The sequence below is a fragment of the Sander lucioperca genome, chromosome 5, assembly GCF_008315115.2.
Source record: "Sander lucioperca isolate FBNREF2018 chromosome 5, SLUC_FBN_1.2, whole genome shotgun sequence".
Lineage (NCBI taxonomy): Eukaryota > Metazoa > Chordata > Actinopteri > Perciformes > Percidae > Sander > Sander lucioperca.
Window position 1 is genome coordinate 12,019,915 of NC_050177.1, and position 24,738 is coordinate 12,044,652.

Below are 24,738 nucleotides of genomic sequence, written 5' to 3' on the forward strand. Positions count from 1 at the left end.
GGGAGAATAATTAAGCATGTATTGCTTTACTTCTACTTGATTCCCACATCAGTGTGCCCCACACTCTTGTGACCTGAAAGGTGCACAACTCGCAATACTAATGGTTATGGTTAGGGTTAGGGTTAGGGTTAGGGTTAGGTGCCTTGAAGTCAACGGTCGCAGCGTTGCCTGGAAGGAGACGTTGGGGGCTTAAAACACCATCAAGCATTTGATATATTTAAATAGGCTGGACCCGGTTATACAGAGGCCCCCAAACTTCCCGACACTATTTTGCTATATTGCTGTAGCTAACAAAATGTTTTTGAACAGCAATAATCCCCCCACAGGGATGCTGTGGGGGGATTATTACTGTTCAAAAACATTTTGTTAGCTACAGCAATACACCAGTGTGTCTTTACAAACAAGATTAGGCTATGCATGAAACTTACTGCATGAAACTGCATTGCTTTGCTTTTATGTCAACATGATGTTTCTCTTAAAGACGTTAAGGACTGTGTCTGCTATACGTGATAACAGACAACAATTTGGGGAAGTTTCTTCATGCTCTGTAACCAGAGCAGAAGGTTGGAGGATGAAACTGCTAAAATGGGAACAAATGTCTGTTGCGCAACATGGATCATGCCTTAGAGATCCCAACATGACCTGGGAAGGCAGAGGGTTAAAAATCTGAACGGGATTGTGAGCAATGGGAAAGTTTTATAACAGTTTCATATTGTTTCCACCTTGGAACAGAAGGTTTTACAGCCATATACTTCCAAGCTGTTTGTTTTTTTAAGAAATTGCATGATATTGTATCAAAATTGTTATTTATGCTAAGTGTTGGTCAAATGAGACTGTCACCAAGTGTTTTCTTGCTTTGTGCCCAGTGCATGCTGGGATAGACTGCAGATCACTTGCACTGCAGAGGAAGAAGCTGGCATAGAAAATAAAAGAAAAGGATGTTTTTAATGACTCATAATCTGACAAATTCTTTTTGTCTTAACATAACCCTGACTTGGTAGTTTTCCCTGTTTTTGGATATCTAAAAACAGCACATCACATTACAATTAAGCAGGTTTAAATTGATCAGATTACAGGTTAGTATGACTTACAGTACCTTTATCCAATGTAGTGATTGCAATTATCCAATAATAAGATAAATGTACGGACAACCAAATTATTTTATGTATTTTATGTGAGCACAATTCTTTAAACATGTATAGAGTGATTTTAAGTACAGAAATACATTATCAATCATTTAAGAAAACTATAAAATAATGCAGAGCTGTGGAGATTACACAACTGTTACCAAAAGTTGTCTTCCTGTGACTCTTGTATCACCAGCCTACACACACGCACACACACACACACACACACACACACACACACACACACACACACACACACACACACACACACACACACACACACACACACACACACACACACACACACACTTGTCTGAAACATTGAAATTGTTTTGCCAAGACCAGTCAGTGTCAGATCACTTTTGTTCAGAATACAGATAAGAGAGGAAGAAGGAACTGCACTGGAATTTTGATGAGACTTTACTGACACATATCAGCAAAATTAACAGGTTAGTTACAAGGCATTGAATTTTATTTATTATATTAAATTAGGAAAGATGTGCAGCATGTACTAACATATTGTGTTGACGTTGAAATTTTCGTTGATTTTTGGCCGACTACTGATTTATTTCAAAGGCTAGTGTACGTAGAGACATGAAAACCAGATATTCTGTGAATGTAATCAAACAGCAATAAATACTGCTTTTAGGAAGTGTTAGTGTAATTTAGTGTTTTTTTTATGCTATGACACATCTCAACATAAATTTAACATTCAACACAATATATCTGCAAACTTGCAAGGCTGTTATCGTGGCTGTTATTTGGTATAGTGGTTAGGGCTAGAATGACAAAGGGATTCTCGGAGAGTATCAGACTTAACTTTGCAGGTTCAAGTGGTGTTGGTATTTTTGTTTGTTTGTTGTTTGAAGCAATTTTTAAGATAACATACTGAGAACAACTTTTTTTCTTGTATTTTTAAGATGACCCTCATGGAGAGAAACACTACTTCGTCCCTGTTTCCTGGCAATCACAGCCACACCAACAGCAGCACTTGTTCCCGTGACAACGTTTTGAAGACGGTGGTTTTTCCTGTTCTCTACTCCTTTCTCTTCGTGGTGGGACTGCTGCTCAACAGCGTGGCTGTTTGGGTGTTTTTTCGCATCCCCTCAAAGTCTCACTTCATTATATACCTGAAGAATATTGTGGTCGCGGATGTCATCATGACGTTCACCTTCCCTTTCAAGGTGAGGTTTAACTGGTACCAATTACTTACGGTATGAGGCACACTTTAACTTTTAAATTGGTTTATTAGTTGTAATTAATGGCTAAATGAATGGTTATCGAACCATTTCTAATACATTAGTAATAGGTAATTTACATGAGCAACATTTTGGTTGCTAGAGGTTGTGAAAAGTCTCTTGCTGGTGAGTCATTCATAGTCACTTCATTAATACATGCTCATGAGTTTCTCTCTTCTAATAAGGCATTAAATCTGCAGTTATAAAAGTAAATAAGTCATTAATAAAGGGTATTAAACATACATTTTGAAGTTAACACATGTTAATAGTCGTTATTAAAAGCTTTAGGGCGTAACTTTTTTGATGAACGTCCGTTACATTCAAGCCATTGCCAAATGAGTTGCTACAAAGTAGGGCTGCGCAATAAATCATTTTTTTATTGTCATAGCAATATCAACTGGTGCAATATACAAACCACAAAAGACTGCGACACATTGCCCAAGACACTCAGTGATCTTTTGTGTTAGCTGAAAGAGAAAAGCAGTAGCACTTTAAAATGTAACTCATTCTTTTTTTTGAGGTTCCAATTTATATTTAATTCAATGTTCAATGTTCCATAGAAGAATGTTGGAAATGATTTCCTTTCATTTGTTTTAAATTCAACAAGTAATTTGTTGTATTTTAGAAGAACACTGTAAACAGCAGAAAGGCAAAAGTAAGAAACACTTTAATATCTGTTAATTTATCGCAAGTAATACCTTTATCGCTATATTCAACAACGTTATCGCATATTGCATATTTACCTCATATCGTGCAGCCCTACTACAAAGCTAATTAAGACTATCAGCTCCACACATCTCTCTCTGTATTTCTCAGTATGGCTATGTTCAGAAGATTGTGTCGTCCGGTGACTTTCCCGCGCAGAAGCTCGAGTGAAGATAATTACCTCTTCTTAAGAGTTCATCATGTTTCTTTTTTTAAGATTATTTTTTGGGGCATTTTCAGCCTTTATTTTGACAGGACAGCTGAAGACGTGAAAGGGGAGAGAGAGGGGGGAATGACATGCAGCAAAGGGCCGCAGGTCGGAGTTGAACCCCGGGCCCGCTGCGTCGAGACGTAAACCTCCATATATGGGCGCCCGCTCTACCAATTGAGCTATCTGGGCGCCTTCCATCATGTTTTTTTAATCCTCCATGTCCGCCTTTGCTACTAGCAACTGCGTGGAGGAGGGCTGGAGGCGCGTGCACTATCACGGAAGGCTTGTGTCATGTGGACGCGGCGACAGTGTTGTTGTCATTAATTATTACTTATTACTAATTCCTCATGGGGCTGACAGAAACTATGCACTATAGCTTTAAGGCTCAGGAGTTTCTCAGTTCCTAATAAGCCATTAGCAAAATGTCATCTGCAGTTATAAATGTGTTGTTTACAATAATTTGCAGTTGTAAATGTTAATAATGAGTTAATAAACTGATCGTGTGCCAGATGCCCTGCAGCTTAAAAGATAAAGTAAGTGCAAGTGTTGAGTCTTTTACATGTTGCTGTTGTGTTTCTGCAGGTGTTATCAGACTCCAACATGGCTTCCACTGGGTTGCGCTTATTCGTGTGTCGGGTCTCCTCAGTGCTCTTCTACCTCACCATGTATATCAGCATCCTCTTCTTCGGCCTCATCAGCATCGATCGCTGCAGAAAAACCCTCAAGCCCTTTAGGGGGACTAATGCAGCCCGGTTGGCCCATCGCAAACTCCTTTCCGGAGCCATCTGGACCTTTCTGCTGGTTCTGTGTCTGCCCAATGTGATCCTGACACATAAACCCCCAACTTCTCCATATTTCAAGTGCAGCAACCTGAAGACAGAGGGTGGGCTGTACTGGCATGAGGTGGTAAATCATGTCTGTCAAGTGATTTTCTGGAGCAACCTTGTGACTGTGATAGTATGCTACACTCTAATCACCAAAGAGCTGTACAGATCCTACGCCCGCACTAAGGCCCACAGCACTGGAGGGACTGTATTGGGGGAATCAACTCAGAAACCCAACCAGGCCAAAAGAAAAATGAATGCAAATGTGTTCCTGGTTCTTGCTGTGTTCTTTGTGTGCTTTGTGCCATTTCACTTTGCCCGTGTGCCATACACCATGAGCCAGACCCAAAGGGTTCTCTTTGATTGCAAACTCAAACTCTTCTTCTTTCAGCTCAAGGAAAGTACGCTCTTCCTGTCATCTTTAAACTCTGTTCTGGACCCTCTCATTTACTTCTTCCTCTGTAAATCCTTCAGGACCACTCTGTTCAAGACCCTGCAGCTGCCTCCTGGTACCTGTAGCAGGCTAACAGGGAGAGGGTCAGACACGGACACAGGCAGCAACACTCTCTGAATCTCTTCTGTCTGTGCATAAAACCACTGGGCATGATAAAGAATTTTGTAATGTGGTAACTGAATGTGCACATTCTGTGATTCTGTCCTGTTTTTAAGAATAGGATGAAATCCAAATTCAGCTTTTTGACAAAACATTTAGAGAAATACAGTCGTTGACAGACACAGTGTTCTATTTTCTGTCATTTGTTGTAATCAACATGTTGATCATCACAATGTTATTACCATCCCTTTAAGAACCTATCCTTTCAACGTTTTATTGTCTGTGAAAAAGAAACCTAGAGAAACCTGAGAACTGGCGTGTTTTCTTTGTTGTTCTTTCAGTTTTTCATTTCACCTAATAACAGTAGTCGGGGAACTCTCTTAAGATGCAATGGTCTTGAGCACCAGTAAACTGTGATCTTTCTGTAGAGGGGGAGAAATATTTTGAAATGAACACATTTTGTAATGATTTTGGACTGTTTAGTTATTATTAACGTAAATATATAACAGTCCTATAAAATTGTATATAAAAGCGTATTGCTCCAAAGATTTATTTTAGCATTCTCTCTCAGAACCATTTAAATCAAACAAGTACTTACTTATACTGTAGTGGCTGTTATCTGGGTTATTATCACTATAAGAAACTGTGTCAAACCTGAGAACTGGCGTGTTTTCTTTGTTTTTCTTTCAGTTCTTCATTCCACCTAATAACAGCATGAAGTTCCTCTTTTATTCTTTTCATAGCCGCTAATCTAATGTGATGCATTCATTTACAAACTGAAAACTAAATCTACATCCATCAAACCATCAGCATCTTACAAATAATCTCCTGTCAATACAAAGTGATCTTTTATTGTTACATGTGCAGGAAGGCAGTTTAGTTGTGTTTGCATTGACTGATTATTCAGGATAATCATATGGATAAATGTTATGTCTACATTTGTGATTTATTGTTGTTGAGTTGTGCTGCTAACAATGATCCTCATCTATGTAAGAAAGTAAGTAAGTAAGTAAGAAATACGGGTGGTTTCCAAATGAATGAGTTGTGTGTACGGTTATTGCCTTCTGTTGCAACCACATAGCCAAAAGAAGAAAAAAGAAGGGACTTACATGCATAAGAAAACAACAATAGAGGAAGTATTGACAGTATTGCTATTTGTTGTGCGTGCCTGTGCTTTGGGCCATAGTATGTGATTGGCACTTTTCACATAGGCAAATATTAAACCCCATATGGCTCTCTCAGCCAGTATCTACTTCTCACTGGGAATGTACTGTATAGTACTTAAGAGAAAAATAAAAACACTTTTTGAACTCCAAGCACTTGTATCGTTTCAAAATTGAACCATTAATCATATGTCTGTGCCAAAGGAATTCTAAATCCTGAAATCCACTATAATAATATGAATAAATAAGTATTTGAGCAAGTTTCTTATTTGTCAAGTTTATCAATCCACATGTGTGACCAAGGTAAAACAAAACGATTGCAAGCTACATCTTCACTAAATGATCACTGTCGTACCACTGCACTGGTAAAACGAACATAAAGACTTTTATCTTTTCAGCCATGTTGGAACCAGTAGAAATAAAGCAACCTGGATTTGATGTTTTAAATAGAGAAATGACCTCAGTGTCGCCTATAAACACAAAGCTTACCACAATCTATGTTATTTGAATCCTCCATCGCCTCCACAGCTGCTCACTATTCATGGATTTGCATCACTCTGGCTGAAGAGACAGACAAAGGCTGACTTTGGTGATTTATCTTGTGGCAGTTTGAAGTGAAGGAGATAAACATTGCTGGTGAGTGACTTCATGTTATGTTTTGTTTCACAGCTTTTTGGGGGAAACAAAACCCTGTTTTTTTCAGATTAGAGTGAGAGGGGATTAGAGAAACACACATTCTTATTGGTTGAGTGATTTAGATTGATTGATTGATTGATTGAACATGAACATGCATGACCACAGCTTAGCATCCCTTAAATATGATTTACTTAACTGTATCTATCATGGGTGACAGTAATTGGGCCTGGTTGAGGAACTCTCTTAAGATGCAATGGTCTTGAGCACCAGTAAACTGTGATCTTTCTGTAGAGGGGGAGAAATATCTTAAAATGAACACATTTTGTAATGATTTTGGACTGTTTAGTTATTATTAACGTAAATATATAACAGTCCTATAAAATTGTATATAAAAGCGTATTGCTCCAAAGATTTATTTTAGCATTCATACTCAGAACGATTTAAATCAAACAAGTACTTACTTTTACTGTTGCAGCTGTTATCTGGGTTATTATCACTGTCATAGCCCATTATCTGTACACTATATTCACTCTTAATATCAATCTAAATTGAACTTCACAAATGAGCACATAGCATACAAAATGTAGACACTGAATACATTGTTGAGGTCAATCCAGGTAAAACTCTTACTGATAACACTTATTAAATCTAAACCAATTACAAAGGAGACAGATTAAAGACACTTTAAAGCACATGTGTCAAACTCAAGGCCCGCGGGCCAAATCCGGCCCCTTGCAGATTTAGATTTGGGTTCACAATAGATTTTGGCCCGCCTAGTTGTGCGCCAAACTAAAAACACAGGAAAGTGTTTTTTAAACTGCAATTACCTGACATTGAAAGCAGAATATGGCAGATTTGCCGACTGAGACTCAGAAGCAGAGAGAGAGTTTTCATATTCAGGCTAAGAAACAGGTTGTTGTTAAAGAAATGATCATTGTTTTTGCTTGATTTGCTAAATTCTATTATGGCTAAGGAACTCTTTTGATGACTTATGTAGGGCTTCATGTCAACAAAAAGCGTACAAAAATGTCGGAAAAAACAGCAAATTTACAAAAAGGTGACAAATGTCTGAGAAAGCCACAAAAAAGTCGGAACAAAAACAACAAAAATGAGGAAAAAACTACCAAAATGTTAAAAAAAAAAAAAAAAAAAAGTGACATGCACTAACTAAATCACGTCAATAAACTCTACATGTCTGGCCCTTGGTGTGATTCTCTTTTTCCAGTGTGGCCCTTAGGGAAAATGAGTTTGACACCCCTGCTTTAAAGCAACACAAATCTATTGTGAAGAAGGGACTGTGACTCAATACCAGTCTCTAAAAGTTAGCAATTCTGTGCAGTATATGTACATGTAATGAAAAAATTATACAAGCCAGGTTTATTTTGCTCTAGTATGGTGAAAACAAATCCAACAATTGCAAAAGTGCAAGTGTCAGGTTTAGCGTTGGGGATGCATTCAAATGCTCTGGTTGAGCATGTAAAACCAAATCATAGTAACAAATGTCTTTTAAACTATAATGAGTGATGCAAATCAGGTCCAACGGGGCAAGAAGGAAACATTTAAAGCAGTAGTAAGGCTCAGTGTGGTAGGCAGGGGCCAATTCCAGTAAAACTCATCCCCCTGGCCCTTCCCTCAGTCCAGTCGTTTACTATGAAACCCCTCTGCCCTAAAACTGGATGTTATTTCACGAATCACTAAACTCATGCCAATGCACCATTGATCAAAACTGCTTATTTCACTTTAAATGTGTTGAAACATAGTTAAGAAATGTGAATCAAAAGCAAAATATCTGGATGTGGGTGTGGTCTACAGGTCCTAAAGGACTCACTGCTAATTTTCGATCCCACGATCTGATCACAGGTGTAAACCAGTTCTGGATTAGAAAGATAAAGGCAAAACAAGTTTTTCTTTGACATCTGTATGTTTTTTTGTTTTTTTTCAGATTTCATGATGGTGTCCAACAACACACAACCCTTCTCCTCTGGCTGTGCTTCTTCCAGCACTGTGACCGTAGATGTGGCCGTCTCGTACCTTCACTTCTTCTTGTTCCCCATTGCGCTACTGCTAAACGGGGTAGCAGCGTGGGTGTCTTTGCACCTTCCGTCCACTTCTACCTTCATAGTGTATCTCAAAAACCTGGTGGCTGCTGACCTGCTCATGACCCTGACGCTCCCGCCGATGGCAGCCAGCATGCTGCCTGGAGCAGCAGCTGGGTTAAGGGCGTTCGACTGCCGTTACTCTAGTGTCCTTTTCTACTGCAGTATGTACACAAGTATTAGTTTATTGTGTCTTATCAGCCTTGACCGCTTCTTCAAAATTGTTAGACCATGCAGAATGTTGTTGGGACAAAACGTGGTCCTCAGTCTTGTAATGTCCACCTTGGTTTGGGTGGTGGTATTTGGCAGTACAGCCATCCCAACTATCATTCTAACAGACCAGGATCCTGTTAATATGACAGGCGATTTCTGTATGTCCCTGAAGGGTCCAGCAGGTGTGGCTTTTCACAAGTTTGTGGCTCTAGCTATGGAGAGTCTTTTCTGGCTTGTCCTCATAGTGATTGTGTTTTGCTACATCTGCATCACCCTGAAAGTCCTGCAGTCCTTCAGAAACTCTGGGAGCAACAACAGCCACGGAAAGCAGAGGACCAAGCTACGAGTCTTCCTGATCCTTCTTGTGTTTTTTGTGTGTTTTGTGCCTCTCCACATGATGCGTGTTCCATTCGCACTGTATAAAACTGCTGATACTGTCGTGTGCGCTGAAATGTGGTTGAAAATAATGTATAAATTGGTCCTGTGGCTCTCCGCCACTAACGCCTGCCTGGACCCTCTTGTCTCCATCTATCTGTGCAGGGAGTTCAGAGATAAACTGGTTGATATGATGAAAGCTAGAGGGATCTGTGTCAGGTTATATTCAGGTCAAAATGAGGATGTTTCACAGTAGAAAGGAGAAATATCAGTCATCAAAATAAGTATGTTTAAGAAGTTTGAGATAAATAAGATGTTCTTAGTCACAAATGAGGCTGTTGGGTTACTTTATTTTATATTAGTTTATTTTATGGAAGCGAGAGAACCTTAGCAGTGTGGTCTTACAGCAACTTTTGATCTTTAACTGTTATTTTGTACTGCCCTCTAGTGGCCTAATGACGATTGACATCTAGCTATAGGTCCATTTAGACACACAAAGAAAATATACAAATACAACATATGATAAACATGATGTCAATTTTATTGCAAAACATACACCAGGATAAATACACCACACACATTATTCTATTCTAACTTAGGTGGGTTTGACCCACAACACAAAACAACAATGAATGTTAAATCTCAGTGGTCATGTCTTAGAGCTGTGTCTTTTATGTCTTTTATGCATGTACAGTGTACTGCATGCATGTATCCATAGATATATGTATTTATTTCTCTGAGTGAGTGTTATGGTGAGACCTGTATCAATACATTTGAGTTTGAAGTTGTCCTTTGTTTAGTTTTTCTGTGTTGGGTCACTGCAGATTGTCTGTGTAATGATATAACTGGGTGACAACAATATAAATGGGTTTTAAGGGGGAATGTACATGACAAATATAAAATAATATAGGAGTAAAGTTTAGAACATGTAGATTATCCCCTCCATCATTATTACTAATTTTTACATAAACTATTATAAGCAAGTGGAAATGGGGACTCAGTTCAAAGTATATTTTTCGGCTGCACAAAAGAACAATAAACGCATCCTACAGTCCTATGTGTTGGCCTATTATTTCAAGTGCTGACAAATGGTAACATAAATCGTTTCCATTCTCATAAATCCAAATTGAATAGCTTTCCTGCAAAAGAGCCTTGTTCAGTTGCCAGAAATTCTTTTATTTGAATTAATTAACTGTATTCTGTTCTTCATTGTCTCATTAAATGATCGCATATTTATTCTCTAAGTAATAAACTATGTGTTTATTGTTTTAATGTAAATATCAAGTGCCAACAAGTGAAATAAAAAAATTGAAATTGAGTACACCCACTTTGCAAGTCACCACAATACTACACTCCAAGAACAATTCCAGTCACTATTACCATACAGTGTACCAAAGATTTTTGATTAGTTTGACGGAAATGGAATTGAATATATACATATACATATATATATTTATACAATAACTCCTCTTGGCAGCTATTGCACTTCCTTGGTTTAAGTAGACAAACAACTCCAGTGTAGCCTGTGGGACATTTTGGTAGAACACCCTGATGATGATGCCACTGTGCCACTCACTGCCTCTATATTTAGCTCTATAATTCTTGCAGAAACTGGTGCAAGCAATTTAGTCAATCAAAAAAGGAATATTACCCAAGTAGCAAAGAATAAAAACAAAACAAAAGAAACAAGGAGAACAAACAAGAGAGAAAATTACTTGTGTGCTCAGCTTTTTTTAATTGAAGAATCATCATCTGCTGCAATATTTCTAAAAGGGAAGTTCATTTTCTTCTGCCAGCAACAAACAACACACTGATGGTGAGTGTGGAGGCAATGATGTGTATTTGGCCTTCCAAATGATTCTCAGAACCAAGGGCATGGCAATACCAGGAACATTTGCTGTGCTAATGACTCGGAGGATGATGACTAGCATTAAACATGGCCAAAAGAAAAAACAAACATTTAAAGGTGAGACAGATATGGTAATATCGAGGTTCATGTGCAGGCCAAAGGAAGCACGGTGCCCCCTGAATCCAAACGTTCACTCCATCCAATGCCTGCCCATTGGTGTTTACACTGCGGGCTGGGTATATGACGTCTGTTTTTGTTTTTGTCTAAAGACCAGAGAGTTTTTCCTATTTTTGCATATGTCCTGATAAATTGCCATTCTTATCACAGCTGAAACGTTGATTTGTTTGCTAGGAAAATCCGCAATGTCTCTTGAACACCTTGAACATCAGTATATTGTCACACACGTCCATCTTGCAGCTTTGCCTTCGAGGAGAGTGAGTGAGCCAAGTCATCGACTGTAAGTTATCTTCAACACGTATCTTTTTTACATAATTAGTTCATAATGTAGTATTTATTAATGATTAGGTTAATCTGTGATGATGAAAATAGACAGCTAAGGAGCTTATTATTTCAACATCTCCTTCTGAAAGAAAAACACCCTAATACAATGTACTATAATACAAGAAAAGCATAACATATTTACACAGTGTCGCAAAAATCACAGATATTGTAGTTGAAATGCTCACAACTAGAGATAAAAAAAAAAATGTACTCGTACGTTGGAAAAACAACTGCATCAGTCTTAAAAGTCAAAGAATTAGTTAGCATTTTTTTTCCAAAGTCACAACTGTGAACACAGCTAGGACGTACTGTAAAGAAATGGCTTTGACTTGAGTTTAGTAAAGTTAAGTTAGGAAAAAGAGCAACAGAGGCAATCCTACTAGAAGTTGTTTTCCCATGAAAATAAATGACAATCTTTGAACTAATGGTAGGTTCCCATGTGTCGAAGTAGTTACATCTTCATCCATTCTACCTTGCAAAGTATAAAATAAAAAAGAGCAGCAGAGGAAACCTCACATTACTTAATTCTAAATTAATTGTATTACACAGGAGTATATATATATATATATATATAATGGAAAAGATTGTAATAAAAAGATTGCTTAAAAAATAATTTATTTTCACTACTATGTACAGTAACAATGCACTGCTCCCTTTGCTTTGCCCAGCCTGCAGCCTTGACTCAAATAAGCAGCGGCAAATGGATGACGATCTGAATGCTCCCTTTAACAGTCACCAGCAGAGTGAGTGCAAAAAAACAAAACATGAAGTTAACCCTGACAAATGATTTACTGTTCTCTGTGACTGTGGGACACTATTAAAATCATCAATTATATTATATATAACTTATTCACAGGGACAGTTTGTTTGTTTAAATGCATGATTTCAAGCCTACGTGAAGATTATGTTAAGTTGTGGCTTCTAAAATGTATTTCAAACTTTTCCATTCTCTTCAGGTGCAGTGATGACAGTGAATCAAACTTCTTATAAGTGTGATAACTTCATTTACAACCCAGATGTCGTCCCAGCTCTCTACCTTTTGATGTTCCCCATAGCTTTGTTGCTGAATAGTGTGGCAGCCTGGGTGTCTCTGCACCTCAAGTCCACCTCCACCTTTGTGGTGTACCTGAAAAATCTAGTAGCTGCTGACATTATAATGACGTTGGTCATCCCAATCAAAGCTGCAAGAGACCTGCCGGGTGCGTCAAACACATTAATGATACTTTCATGTTATGTCAGTACCATTTTCTACAGTACACAGTACACCATTATTGCCTTGCTAGGCTTTATCAGTCTGGACCGTTTCTTCAAGATCATGATGCCCCATAGCAAGTTTAGTCAGAATCTGACCTTTAGCAAACTGATGTCAGGCTCCATCTGGGTAGTACTCATTGGAGGCACAACTTTACCAAATATCATTTTAAGTAACACATCAGTGGCCAATATGACAGAGGTCACTAGCTGTATGCAGCTAAAAGGAACGGCTGGACTCATATTCCATGAAAAGGTAGTGATTTACCAGAATGTTTTCTTCTGGCTCGTCAGTGTGGTCATTGCGGTTTGCTACATTTGCATCGCAAACAAGGTTATCCAGTCTTTTCGAAACTCCGGCAGCAGCAACAATCAGGGACAGCAGAAGATCCATCTACGTGTTTTTCTAGTTGTCATTGTGTTTTTTGTGTCTTTCGGACCATACCATATTATCAGGATCCCGTACACCTTTGAACAGGTCAAGGATTCTTCCTATATCGGCTGCTCTTACTTTACCAGCAGGTTCGCCAAGGAACTGAGCCTCTGGCTTGCCAGCACAAACGTCTGCATGATCCCACTTCTCTACGTCTTTCTGTGTCGGGAGTTCAAGGAGAAACTGGTGTCCATGATGAAAGATGTGTCCAACTCATTCCAAGTAGCCTTAGCAGGCAAAGCAAAAGTCCCTTCACCACAGAGTGGAGTCTGATAGAGGTCATGACAATACTCTAATCTAATCTAATATCGACTGTTGATTTGTGTCTATCCTACTATCTACTTTATTCCTTTATAATGCCCATATTTAATGCTGTCTTTTTTTAAACGTTATCCTTGCACTGCTATATAGTTTTTATATTACTATGTCTATATTCCTTGCAATATTGGACTTATTTGCACTACCACTATGACACACACTCTCATACAGCACCTTACCATAGAGCACCTTACCTACCTGTCACTGCAAGCGCCTCATGCTTATACATCCCTTAGTACATTCAAGTGGATTTTTTATTTAGTATCTTTTCTTTGATTATCCATATTATTCATGTAGATTTTGTTGTTATTTGTTCCCCTTGGGGATCAATACAGTATCTATCTATCTATCTATCTATCTATGTCATGGACTGAGCTCAGATGTTACTGAAGATTTTGTAGACTAAATGTAAGATTATTGTTCCATGTATATATTAATATTTTGCTATTTACTGCATTTACTTTTTAACCCCATATGGAAGTTGTGCTGTTTCGTGTCTTATCAGTGTTGCTCTAATTAGCTTGACAGCCATTAACAGGAAATGAAAACAATAAGGATGGACGAGATAAACAGTAGGAGACATGAGGGTGCTATTTTGATGTATTTATGTCAGGTTGGTAGTGAGGATGGTGGACCCAAATGCAGAGAGCAGGCGAAGGAGTAATGAGCACGAGGATTTATTAAATACAAAAAGGAGCAAACCAAAGGCGGTCCAAAAATGGAGCAGGCAGAAACAACTGAACAGGCTACGACGTACTGACAGGAACAGAAACCAGACACAAAACAATGATCCGACCAAAGACAAGGGGAAGACAAAGACTAAATACACAGGGTAACGAGGAAACAAGAGGCAGGTGACACAAGGGCTGGGAAACAGGTGGAAAACATCAGGTAATCACAAGAGCGGGAAAACAGATAGTAAAACAAGACAAGACAAGACAGAGAACAGATTATCAAAGTAAAACAGGAAACAAGCACAATACAGAACAGAACCAGACTACAAAAATAAGACACACCACAAAATAACAAAACCCTGACAATTTATGAGACTGTAAATGAAACTGCTATGCAAAGCAAGTTGAGTTAAAGCTCATTTACATTTGCTTCTCACACTTTAGTCCTGTAATGTTTGTGGTGACAGTAAACATGGCTCAAGTCTTTGATAAGCTGATGTGCAATGTGTCTATCTGGCCAGTCATCGGTTCGCAGCATGCTAATCAGTGTCTAACAGGTAACCGCAAAGACTAAAGGAAGACTGTTTGATTGATAAGCCAGGGATCTTCAACAGGGGTCCGGGACCCCTGGGGGGTCCTCAGAGTCAATGCAGGCGGGGCCTCAAAATGATTGTTTAACATCAGTAAACACGAATCCAACGTATTATTAGCAGATATAAATCCCCACTGCTTACTGGCCTGTAGGTAAGGTAGTCAGTAAGGTAGCCATCCACAGATTCAGTTAATCCTAACGATTCACTGTGCCACATGTATGTTTAACATTAAAACGTGATTTATAAAATCATGCCAACAATTGGCAGAATTGTCTATTTTAATAAGTGAGTATTCTATGCGGGAAAAAAAAGATATGTATAAAGGCTTTAGGCCGCCCTACACGTTATTTGTTGGGCGCAGTTTAATATGCAACTTAATTTTATACAATATGTGTAGTAGGGGGTCCCTGCTCTGTCTCTCTTTCAGTTAAGGGGTATTAAACTGTAAAATGAATGAAGTATGCTCTAAATCTATAGAATTGTTGTAATCAATCCAAACATAAACACTAAATTGAGATATCATTCTGCTAAGTGTTGTATAAGTTTCAAAGACTACTTTTAGAATCAACACATTTTCCATTACAATGTCCCTGCATGTACTGTACATTCCAGCTGTGTTAACCACTGAACAGTCCCTATAGGATTTGCTAAGTTTGTGATAGAAAACATGGCTGCTAGTACATGTTTTAATGTGGGTTTGATCTTTTAGTACGGTGTGATTTAATTGACAATGAGGTTGTGACTACCTGATAATAGGGATGAGTGGTTTAAACATACAGTCTCTGTGGGTCTGGAAACCACAGGTCTCTGTGTCATTATAATCAAACAACAACAACTAGTTATCGTCACATAAGCTGGACCTGTTGTACACACATGTATGTCATTTCTCGGCTAATTTTTTACCATAAGACATCATTCTTGGCACAGATCCAAGCAAAACCTCACAGGAAATCATGTTGTGTTGTTCCCAGAATGCACTATTTTTATCAAGACAGCACAAAAGGGAATTAAAGACACACACTTAATCAGATATGAGTGGAAGGGCATGTTCAATATCTTATACTGTAATATACTGTAGTGTGATGGACAGTAGTTACAGACACTATATGCTATCTTAAAAACACGCTTCCAGATGTAGAGACATGTGGTCTTAGTAGTAAATGAAAACTATACAAAATTACATTTTGCACAAACTACTTTGTTAATAACTTTCCTCTTCTGTCATGTAATAGCTTGCATGCATGGTAAATGAGTTTAAGGGAACCTTAAAACCATATTGCATGAGAAGTCAGTAGCGCATTATAGTTCTACACGTCTCTTGTTTGTTTCTTTGGTCTATGTGGTTAGTGCTGATAGGTTTCATGATGTAAAAAGACAGAAGGCAGATAGAGGTGGGGCAAATAAGCTGCAGGGTGGAGGGAGGAGCAGTGGGGTGCAGGAGGTCTCTAGATGTGGGTCGTGAAATGAGTCCATGGCTTTGGTGTTCGCCTGTCAACAGCTACTGAGACTGACGCAAGCTAGCGGAGGCAGGGGGACTGGCACGGAGCAGAACAAGCCCCTCAGCAGACAATTGGAACAGGAAGCAAGGAAGGAAAGGGTCTTTCACCCAGAGGAAGACTGGCAAACTCATTGGGATTGTGACAAGACAGCCACACAGTAGCTCCAGAGACCACCCATTGTAAGAGCATCAAACACACACACACACACACACACACACACACACACACACACACACACACTTAAAAGCAGAGAGAGAAAACTGAGAAAGACAGACAGACTGAAAGCTCTTTAGGTCAGAAGTAGAATTTCTCAATTGATAAAAGAACGAAAGTAACACTGAGAGGATATCAATTTCGGTGTTTCCCTTCTTACATTTCTTTCCTGTGGGTAAGAAGAGAAAAGGGGAATAGCATATTTCACTTCTTTTTTTGAAATACTGTAGTTTTTCATCGCTTCATTAAGTATTCTTCACATGCCCCACAGCCACAGACGATAAGGACACAGTGAGAAGGTAAGACTCAATAATTGACTTTACAAGTACATCTTCTAGATAGATTACCAGTCTAAGCTTGGCACAAAGATATCATTTGTTGTAGGAGACCTAATTAACATTAGCATGCACACTAAAACAGAATAACGCATTGTATATCTTGGTTTCCATGGCACCTGCTCCTGGCCTCAGTGTTATTCTTAAAGTTTTCAATGTAAAGACAGCACCACCAGGCAGATATACTGTCAGACAGGGGGAGGATTCAGAGTGAACAAATGCAGCAGTTAGTTGTTGGACACCTACATCACTGTAAGTGTATCTCTGCATTCTGACTGTAGAACTAAATAAGCAGTATGAACTGACAGAACTCAATTCTACAGAGTAACCACTTGTCTAAATGTGGTGAAATAGAGCGGCTACCCTGCGTTTAGTGATTGTATAAGAAAAGGATTTATATGCTCCTGAAAGTGGTAGAAAGTGGCCTTAACATCTTCAATTCAGACAGAAAGGAACCTAAATGTTCAGACTTATGTCCTAAAATCAGTTAAGAGAGAAAGAGTTAACAAAATAACCCATAATCATATACACAGTAAGTCAGCTACAGTTCTTTTTGAGGAATTTACAGGAGGAAATGTATATGTTTGGGAAACAATATATGACACTGTTCCCTCTTTACATCATTACCGCCAAGGTTATGTTTTTGGTTTTTGTTTGTCTTTCAGCAGGATTATAAAAAAACTACTGGTCTGATTTGTAGCATGGGCCAAGCAAGAACTATTACAATTTTGAACTGGATCTGAATCACGGGGCGGATACACAAATTATTTTTCACTTCTGTTAACATTGCGAGACAAGGCATGGCCTTGCCGGAGGTCTGCGCACTCCGAGTGCCCTTTCATAATGTGACTTTACTGTGTATTTTCCTATGTATTAATCTTACTCTCAATTTATCATCTCTCCTCTCTCTCTCTCTCTCTCTCTCTCTCTCTCTCTCTCTCTCTCTCTCTCTCTCTCCCTTCGAAAGGTCCACTGAAGATCAGAAGATGAACAACACACTGTCAAACACTTCCATCAAGTGTGTTCGGGATACCAGTGTCACATCTGTGATTTTCCCCTGCCTATACAGCATCCTCTTTATAGTCGCCCTGATACTGAATTCCCTGGCTGCATGGATCTTCTTCAGCATCCCCAGCTCCTCAACATTTGTGGTCTTTCTTAAAAATGTGGTAAGACATGAGGGCTTTTGCTTTATACATTTTGTCTGTGCAGAAAAACAACAACATACAGAAAACCCTTCATTAACAGGTGGTGGCTGACTTGCTGATGACCCTGACCATCCCTCTGAGAGTCTTAAGTGATGCAGGTGTGGGTCACTGGCAACTACGCGCCTTCCACTGCCGATACTCTGCCGTTCTCTTCTACATTACCATGTACATCAGCATCCTCTTGCTGGGCCTCATTAGCCTGGACCGCTACCTGAAGATAGTCAGGCCCCCCGGGAAGTGTGCCCTGCAGCGGGTTCGTGTTGGTCAGGCCCTGAGTGCTGCTGTCTGGGTGGTCATGTTGACTTTAGCATTACCCAACGTTATCCTAAGTGACCAGCCGCCACAGGTTTCTGGAGACAGACTGAAGTGCACCTCCATGAAGAGCAAAGCCGGCCTTCTCTGGCATGAAGGATTCAACTACTTCTGTCAGGTAGCTATTCAATCAACATGTTCTCATGAATGGGTCCGTATGCTATTGTACGGAAATTAAATACAGGAATAGGTTGGCTTTTTGGAAAACATCAGGTTTGTTTAATTTGTGCGAAGACTGAAGTGTAAATCACACATAATGTGGTTTTACGGGGGTTACGTGTCAGACTATTTCTTGGCCAGGAGCAAAGACAAAAACCACAACTTCTTTTTACACTTCGATTTTTGAACGGATACAGCATGTCATTAGTGAGCTTCAGACGTGCTGGTATCTGGATTTTCTTATTGGACAGAGGCAGGCTGTTTCCAGTGTTTGTGCTAACCATATTTACTGCACCGACATGAGAGTGGTGTCAATTTTCTCACATAACTCTCAACAATGCTAATGTTTTGTCGATGTGTACTTCCAGGTGGTTTTCTGGGGCACGCTGGCCTTGATGGTGGTTTGCTACACGTTCATCAGCAAGAGGGTTTATGAGTCATACAAGGCCTCAAAGAGCAAATCTCAAGCAGTCACTCGCAGAACCAAGGCAAAGGTTTTTGTGGTGGTGGGGGTGTTTTTCATCTGCTTTGCCCCCTTTCACTTTGCCCGCGTTCCCTACACTCTGACGCAAACTGGCAGCATGGTGAGCCATTGCCAGGCCCAGAATGCTCTCTACATCGCAAAGGAAACCACCCTATGGCTGTCGGCCACTAATGTGTGTCTGGACCCGCTTATCTATGTGTTCCTGTGTAAAGTGTTTAGTAAAAGACTGGCAGCTGCAATCTGCTGTAAGCCCCTCCACAAAGGTGCCATGGAGTCTCACACAGCAACATCAACTCAAATGGAGATGTCACAGATTGCCCAAAGTAACAGACTGTCATATAGTGGGATGTCACAGTAACACGCTGGACAATGCACAATGGAAAAATAATAAATGTAACTGTCAAGGCGTGATGAAACACTGCCTGAAAATGTATTTTACTTGTAAATAGCTTTTTTTTTGATGACACCGGTTTTAAAAAATCTCAAATGAATGCAAGGTGATCTAAATCTGTTGAATTGGCAATGCTACGTGACAGAAACATATGCAATTATGTCTGGAGGTGGTCATGAAGTTTCATGCCAACAATGAAAACTGTTTTTGATACAAAACTAACCAAGCACTTCTGTCCCATGTTTTGCAAAGTCATCCAACACATTTCCTCAAGTGTCCTTACTGTCATCATCTACTTCCTCTTCTTCTCTAATCTCATTCCAACTGCACTTTCCCTATACAAAACTTTGGCAAGAGGGTAAAATCTTGACAGCACATATTCTCCAATGATTACACCACGCAGCCAATGTGATCAGGGGCCGAATGATAACAAAATGCGGACTGCAATAGATACTGCTTAAAGCTATAACTTAGGTGCAATATAAATAACAATAGTAATACAATTCATATTTTTCATAACACAATTGCATGGCGTTCAACTTTTATGACTACAGACTAATATTGCTCTGCAGATTTGTTTGATAACACTGAGCATAACCAAACCTAACACTGCTCAGTTAACAAGTGCAAGTAGAGCATATAGTCTTTCACCATATTGCAGTAGCTTTACTGAGTCAAGAGTAGAAAAGAATTGGAATAAATTTACTTTTTCAAACACTGCAACACCTCGAAGATGGGTTTCACGACATTCACAAACTGCTTCTGCAGGATTAATGTCACCTCCTACCTGATTTAAAATTGTGTCTGCATTCGGGTCTGATTAATGTAATAATGAAATATGATCATCCTCCATTCCCACCCTCTGTCGGCATCGATAGAAACTGATATTTGGGCAGGAAATTAATGAGCTACAGAGCGGTTGTAGCGGCGACTGCAGTCGGGGAAAGGACCATTCGTCACCCTCAGATTAAATCCTCTGACAGATGACCCCGCAGTAGTGAATTATGAGAAATTTGAAATGACATTCATGGAAATTAAATAATCCTTGTACATAATATTGCCTGGCAGTATGCACAGACCCAAGTCGGGGGACAAAAAAGAGCCAGAAAAATAGTGAGCAGGTAGGTAGGTACTGACAGTTTCTTGATGAAACAAGGTGGTAAAGCTCGCATGTCAGAGACACTTGTCAAGTCTACATGTCAGTGATGCCAATCAGCAGAAGTTAATACAATGTTTTTGGTCAAGAAGCAGTCCCCAGAGTAATGGCTTTTAGGCATCTTATTAAAGCTTAGACTTAGGCTTTAGGTCAAAAAAGTCATGTTGACACATTGTTCAATTGTTCAAACTTCCAGTGAGTGAAAATAATAAAACTGAACAGGCTTACCTCACTCTTCTCAAACACTTTAGTTGAAATGGAGGATGTACGTTTTAGATCAACATGGATACACACAGTTATATCAAACTCAATTCACAAACAGATAGAACTCAACATGCAAAAACAAAGGTAGCTTTAACTTTGACATTCTTAAAGGCAGTAAAAGCCAGTCTGGTCTGAGGACATCCTTAAAATATGCCATAATAGATGTTGGCCACTAGGGGACAAGCAATCTCCCAAGAGATTGCAGACACACTGCACTAAACTCTCATTGCATATTATATGGCATTATATCATCTGAGTCTTTACAGCTTTCTCTTTTCAAACTCCACACACTCCAGAATTTAGGTAGGCCCTATTAACTTTCTGTGGGTTCATATATTATTACACATAAAAATGGTTAAAAGAAAAAAGTGGATGGATCCATGTTGTAACTGAAATTGGTAACAGAACACTGATCATTTATAATGCCTCAGTTTATATGGCTGGCAATTAGTTTAGTCAAAGTAGTAGACTGTATGTTAGGGACATGGGTTACGGCTAATTCCTGGAGGCAGTAGACTCTGCACCATGCAAAGTAGAATAGAACTCGCGAAAGTATCAGAAAAGCATTGCTCATTTTTGGCCAGCACTAAAATGCTTTATACAACTCTTTTTTTACAGGATATAACTCCCAAGTAGCTTTAAAATGGGCAGAGTTCCCCTATACTTAGTCCATCTTCTCTGTCCCAAGTAATGTTAAAATAAATTGTCCACAAAAGTAAAAACAAAACAAAAACCTTTTTCGAGAAACCCTTTCTCAGAATTAGCAGATGAAGGTAGGCTACTTGTATTTCCTCATACGTATCTTAGATATAATCTTCTAAAATAGTAAATTACGAGATATCAAAGTTATTTTTAGAACTCAGTTTTCCCTGGTAAATGCAGTGCGTATTTTCAGCGTGTCATGCATTCGTGATATAGGCTAATAAGTCATGTAAAATGTCATCTTCCTTTAACACAGGGGCAATTCTAGGATCCAACCTTTAGAGGGGCTCAGCCTCTAATGAGAATGTGACATGGAAACAGTGCCTTGCAAAAAAAAAAAAAAAATTCCTCTGCGCCGCGACCCAGGTAACAATTTTTGGTTCCCAGAACGTTCTGGGAACGTTCGTTTTTGGTTGCTGGAACGTTCCCTGAAGGTTAGTTTTTGGTTCCCATGGAAAGTTTTCCTGACGTTTAGGGAACGTTAGTTTTTGGTTACATCGACCCTTCCCAGAACGTTCCCAGAATGTTCCTAACGTTGCAACCTTTAGAGAACGTTCCCCTAACGTTCCCCATACCGTTGTAACCTTTAGAGAACGTTCCCCTAACATTCCCCTACCGTTGTAACCTTTAGGGAACGTTCACCTAACGCTATTTTTTACATTCCGCTAACCTTTAAATAACTAACGACTGTGGTACCAATTTTATTATTAGTTTAAACTGTCTGTGCATGAGCAGGAATGAATTATTATATATTAGCAGGAATGAAAGAACAGGCAACAGGCAAACTTGATGGGATTTAAAACTTCAATATAAAATTAACAAAATACAAAAAATATAAAAGGCCTAAAAAAGTAATATAACAATCAGAAACTATACAAATAAGAAAAGAAAAAAAAATGGAGTGGGATGTAGAGTGCAAATGTAGTGCAAATGTAGTGTGCAAAGATGCATATTGGAATGATAATGTAATGAATTATTATATATTAGCATATTAACAAATACAATTGCTTTAATAAAAAAATACAAGCTGCAAGATGGATTGGAAAAAATACAAAAAAAAATAAATAAAAAATAGAGCTCCATGGTTTGGCTTAGTCCTTCTCAGCTGGCCTAAAAAGAAAGAAACAAAAGAAGAGGTCTTCGAAGAGGTTATCTATTATCTATTATTTCACTGTGTGGGGAATTGGTAAATTGGCGGAAGGGGAAAGGGGATAGGAGGGGAGGGGGGCGCTGAAACAGACTCTGTGTTGAGAACTAAATGTAGGCTATAGTAGAAGTTCACGAAAGAAATGCAACTTGGTAAAAAAAAAGACAATGCTGCTCTGCCAAATGTCTTCAAAGGAATGAAACGTTGATAATAAAGAACAGTGATTTAATAGTGATAAAGGGATGGTGCACTCCCGGTGGGCAGTTGTATCCGCGCTAACGGCTCCTATAGCGGTCTTTGCTCCAGTCTGGCACCGGACACCCTGCGATGCCATCCAGCTCTGGCGCTATTTAGGATTCACAAGGAAGAGCGACGCGCACGGCCGCGGGCGCATGCACGGGATACGTGTGTGTGTGTGTGTGTGTGTGTGTGTGTGTGTGTGTGTGTGTGTGTGTGTGTGTCCTACCAAAGCAGAGAATTAGCTCCACACTAGTTCATTATAGGCTAGGTCTTAAATAGGCTATATTTGGAATAACCATTGAAATATTCACATTTTCCATGAAAAAAGTTACTCTCAGATGTGTCCAGTTTGGGACGTAGCATAGCATTACTGTATGTGCTGGGGTACATTTTCACATTATTTATATACAAGTGGACACCTGAGTATTACCCCCATATTGAAATACACCCAAAACATGCTTTTAGGGATATTGTAATCAAATATAGTGATTGTGATGTCATAATGCAGCAACAAAGTAATCTGTATTTTCTGTCTTTAAAAAACTACTAATTGATTAAAGATTAAGGCTGGTTTTTTTAATCAATAAATCCCATTAAAGACCCAAACCACAGCCTGATAAATCTTCTTCCTCCAAAAACACATCAATGAGCAACATCTTGTTAAAAACACATCAATGAGCAGCATGTTGATAGGAAGTGATTAGCTAGTAGTACACAGGTCATACTGTAGCTGCATACTACAGGTAGCTATTCTGCCCTGCAAAGGCAAAAGACCTTAACTCGCTAGAGTGTGAAACTGAGAAAAATGACTTTAAAGTTTCTGTTTTTTCCAGACAAAAGTATTATAGGTAGGACTCCCAAAATTTGACAACTAGTTGCTATAATGAAGAAATGTTTGTATGCAAAAATTTGACCTTTGTTTGGCAGTTACTGTACTCTGCCTTTGTATCATGTGCCAAAAACAAGGAGTCGTGCAAAGGCAAAAGGCAGTAACTGACATATAATCAATATTTGCTTGATGTTCACCATACTTACATCCATTATAAGAACACCTAACCAAGATCTAGTCATCATGGTATTTGTTTTAAATTATATAGAAGACCTATGGTTGTTCCTATTTAGTGCTATAATGATCAGGATAGTGCGGCAACACTAACAGTTAAACAGTATGACAGATAAGTTACTTTGTAGTACAGTATGAATAAATACAAGAAATATTTTCTCAAAAAAGATAATTTAATTATAATTGAATACAAAGGTATATTTATTGTTTACACTTTTGCAGGGCACTGTATCCATCAGTGTTCCCAAGTCCGCTTATTATAAGTGACTTTGGGCTTGTTTTTCTGTAAAGTCGCTTACAAATATTGGTAGTCGCGGGTTGCATTTTTTTTGGGGCTTGTTTCTAAAGTGTAGTTGCTTATTTGGGCTTGTTCCTAGCTCCAAAATAAGTTGTCAAGCAGATATTTTCTAAACGTAGGAGTTTGCCTTACCTGTTCCTTCTGTCCCTCCCCTTTCCCCATACACACAGGAGACAGCAAAGTTTTTTCCCACCCACATCCTGCTTCTAATTGGCTCTGACCAAGATGGCAACGAGTACTAGCCAATCAGAGCAGGGCAATCAGTTTTTTTCTGTTTAGGAAAACGTCAGTGAGTGATGAGAAAGATAATGGTGGTGTTATTCTTCATATATATGAGGCTAAAGTGTTAAGAGTCTTAAGAAAAATGTTTTAGACCAAGCCTCATCCTCACCTGTTTAAATGGTTTTGACTGGAATTGTTTTTAAACCGATTTAGTTTATTTAAGTCTTTTCTAACTCACTCATTTGTTTATCAGAGCAGGAGCCACTTTATTGCTGCACACTAAGA

General features: G+C 38.9%; 3 protein-coding genes across 8 annotated transcripts; all 3 read left to right on the top strand.

Moving 5' to 3' along the window:
* Window positions 1-1,443: 1,443 nt before the first annotated feature.
* Window positions 1,444-4,909, top strand: p2ry12 (purinergic receptor P2Y12). Of its 4 annotated transcripts, XM_031301045.2 has the most exons (4): window positions 1,451-1,576; window positions 1,680-1,745; window positions 2,048-2,311; window positions 3,864-4,909. In XM_031301045.2, the coding sequence occupies exons 2-4, from the start codon at window positions 1,722-1,724 to the stop codon at window positions 4,674-4,676; spliced, it is 1,101 nt and encodes a 366-aa protein (XP_031156905.1). In that variant the 5' UTR covers window positions 1,451-1,576; window positions 1,680-1,721; the 3' UTR covers window positions 4,677-4,909. The 4 variants fall into 4 exon arrangements, with proteins under 4 accessions (XP_035857442.1, XP_031156905.1, XP_031156906.1 ...); XM_036001549.1 differs by lacking the exon at window positions 1,680-1,745 and having other exon boundaries at window positions 1,444-1,576; window positions 2,041-2,311; XM_031301046.2 differs by lacking the exon at window positions 1,680-1,745 and having other exon boundaries at window positions 1,452-1,576.
* A 3,475-nt stretch (window positions 4,910-8,384) lies between these two features.
* On the top strand, window positions 8,385-9,846 carry LOC118495112 (P2Y purinoceptor 13-like). Its single transcript, XM_036001539.1, has one exon. It carries the CDS (start codon window positions 8,405-8,407, stop codon window positions 9,395-9,397), a length of 993 nt encoding a protein of 330 aa, XP_035857432.1. The 5' UTR covers window positions 8,385-8,404; the 3' UTR covers window positions 9,398-9,846.
* A 6,347-nt stretch (window positions 9,847-16,193) lies between these two features.
* LOC116050834 (P2Y purinoceptor 13-like) lies at window positions 16,194-19,880 on the top strand. Of its 3 annotated transcripts, XM_036001558.1 has the most exons (5): window positions 16,194-16,438; window positions 17,775-17,976; window positions 18,056-18,445; window positions 18,855-19,313; window positions 19,344-19,880. In XM_036001558.1, the coding sequence occupies exons 2-5, from the start codon at window positions 17,794-17,796 to the stop codon at window positions 19,356-19,358; spliced, it is 1,047 nt and encodes a 348-aa protein (XP_035857451.1). In that variant the 5' UTR covers window positions 16,194-16,438; window positions 17,775-17,793; the 3' UTR covers window positions 19,359-19,880. The 3 variants fall into 3 exon arrangements, with proteins under 3 accessions (XP_035857451.1, XP_031156919.1, XP_031156920.1); XM_031301059.2 differs by having other exon boundaries at window positions 18,855-19,880; XM_031301060.2 differs by lacking the exon at window positions 16,194-16,438 and adding an exon at window positions 16,490-16,771 and having other exon boundaries at window positions 18,855-19,880.
* The last annotated feature ends 4,858 nt before the right edge of the window (window positions 19,881-24,738 follow it).

Excerpts from the sequence above, each read along its gene's own strand:
- p2ry12 (XM_031301045.2), top strand. The coding sequence starts at position 1,722 with ATGAAAACCAGATATTCTGTGAAT. Across the intron at positions 1,746-2,047 it reads AAACCAGATATTCTGTGAAT|ATGACCCTCATGGAGAGAAA; the intron begins GTAATCAAACAG and ends TGTATTTTTAAG. Across the intron at positions 2,312-3,863 it reads CGTTCACCTTCCCTTTCAAG|GTGTTATCAGACTCCAACAT; the intron begins GTGAGGTTTAAC and ends GTGTTTCTGCAG.
- LOC118495112 (XM_036001539.1), top strand. The coding sequence starts at position 8,405 with ATGATGGTGTCCAACAACACACAACCCTTCTCCTCTGGCTGTGCTTCT.
- LOC116050834 (XM_031301059.2), top strand. The coding sequence starts at position 17,794 with ATGAACAACACACTGTCAAACACTTCCATCAAGTGTGTTCGGGATACC. Across the intron at positions 17,977-18,055 it reads TGGTCTTTCTTAAAAATGTG|GTGGTGGCTGACTTGCTGAT; the intron begins GTAAGACATGAG and ends CTTCATTAACAG. Across the intron at positions 18,446-18,854 it reads GATTCAACTACTTCTGTCAG|GTGGTTTTCTGGGGCACGCT; the intron begins GTAGCTATTCAA and ends GTGTACTTCCAG.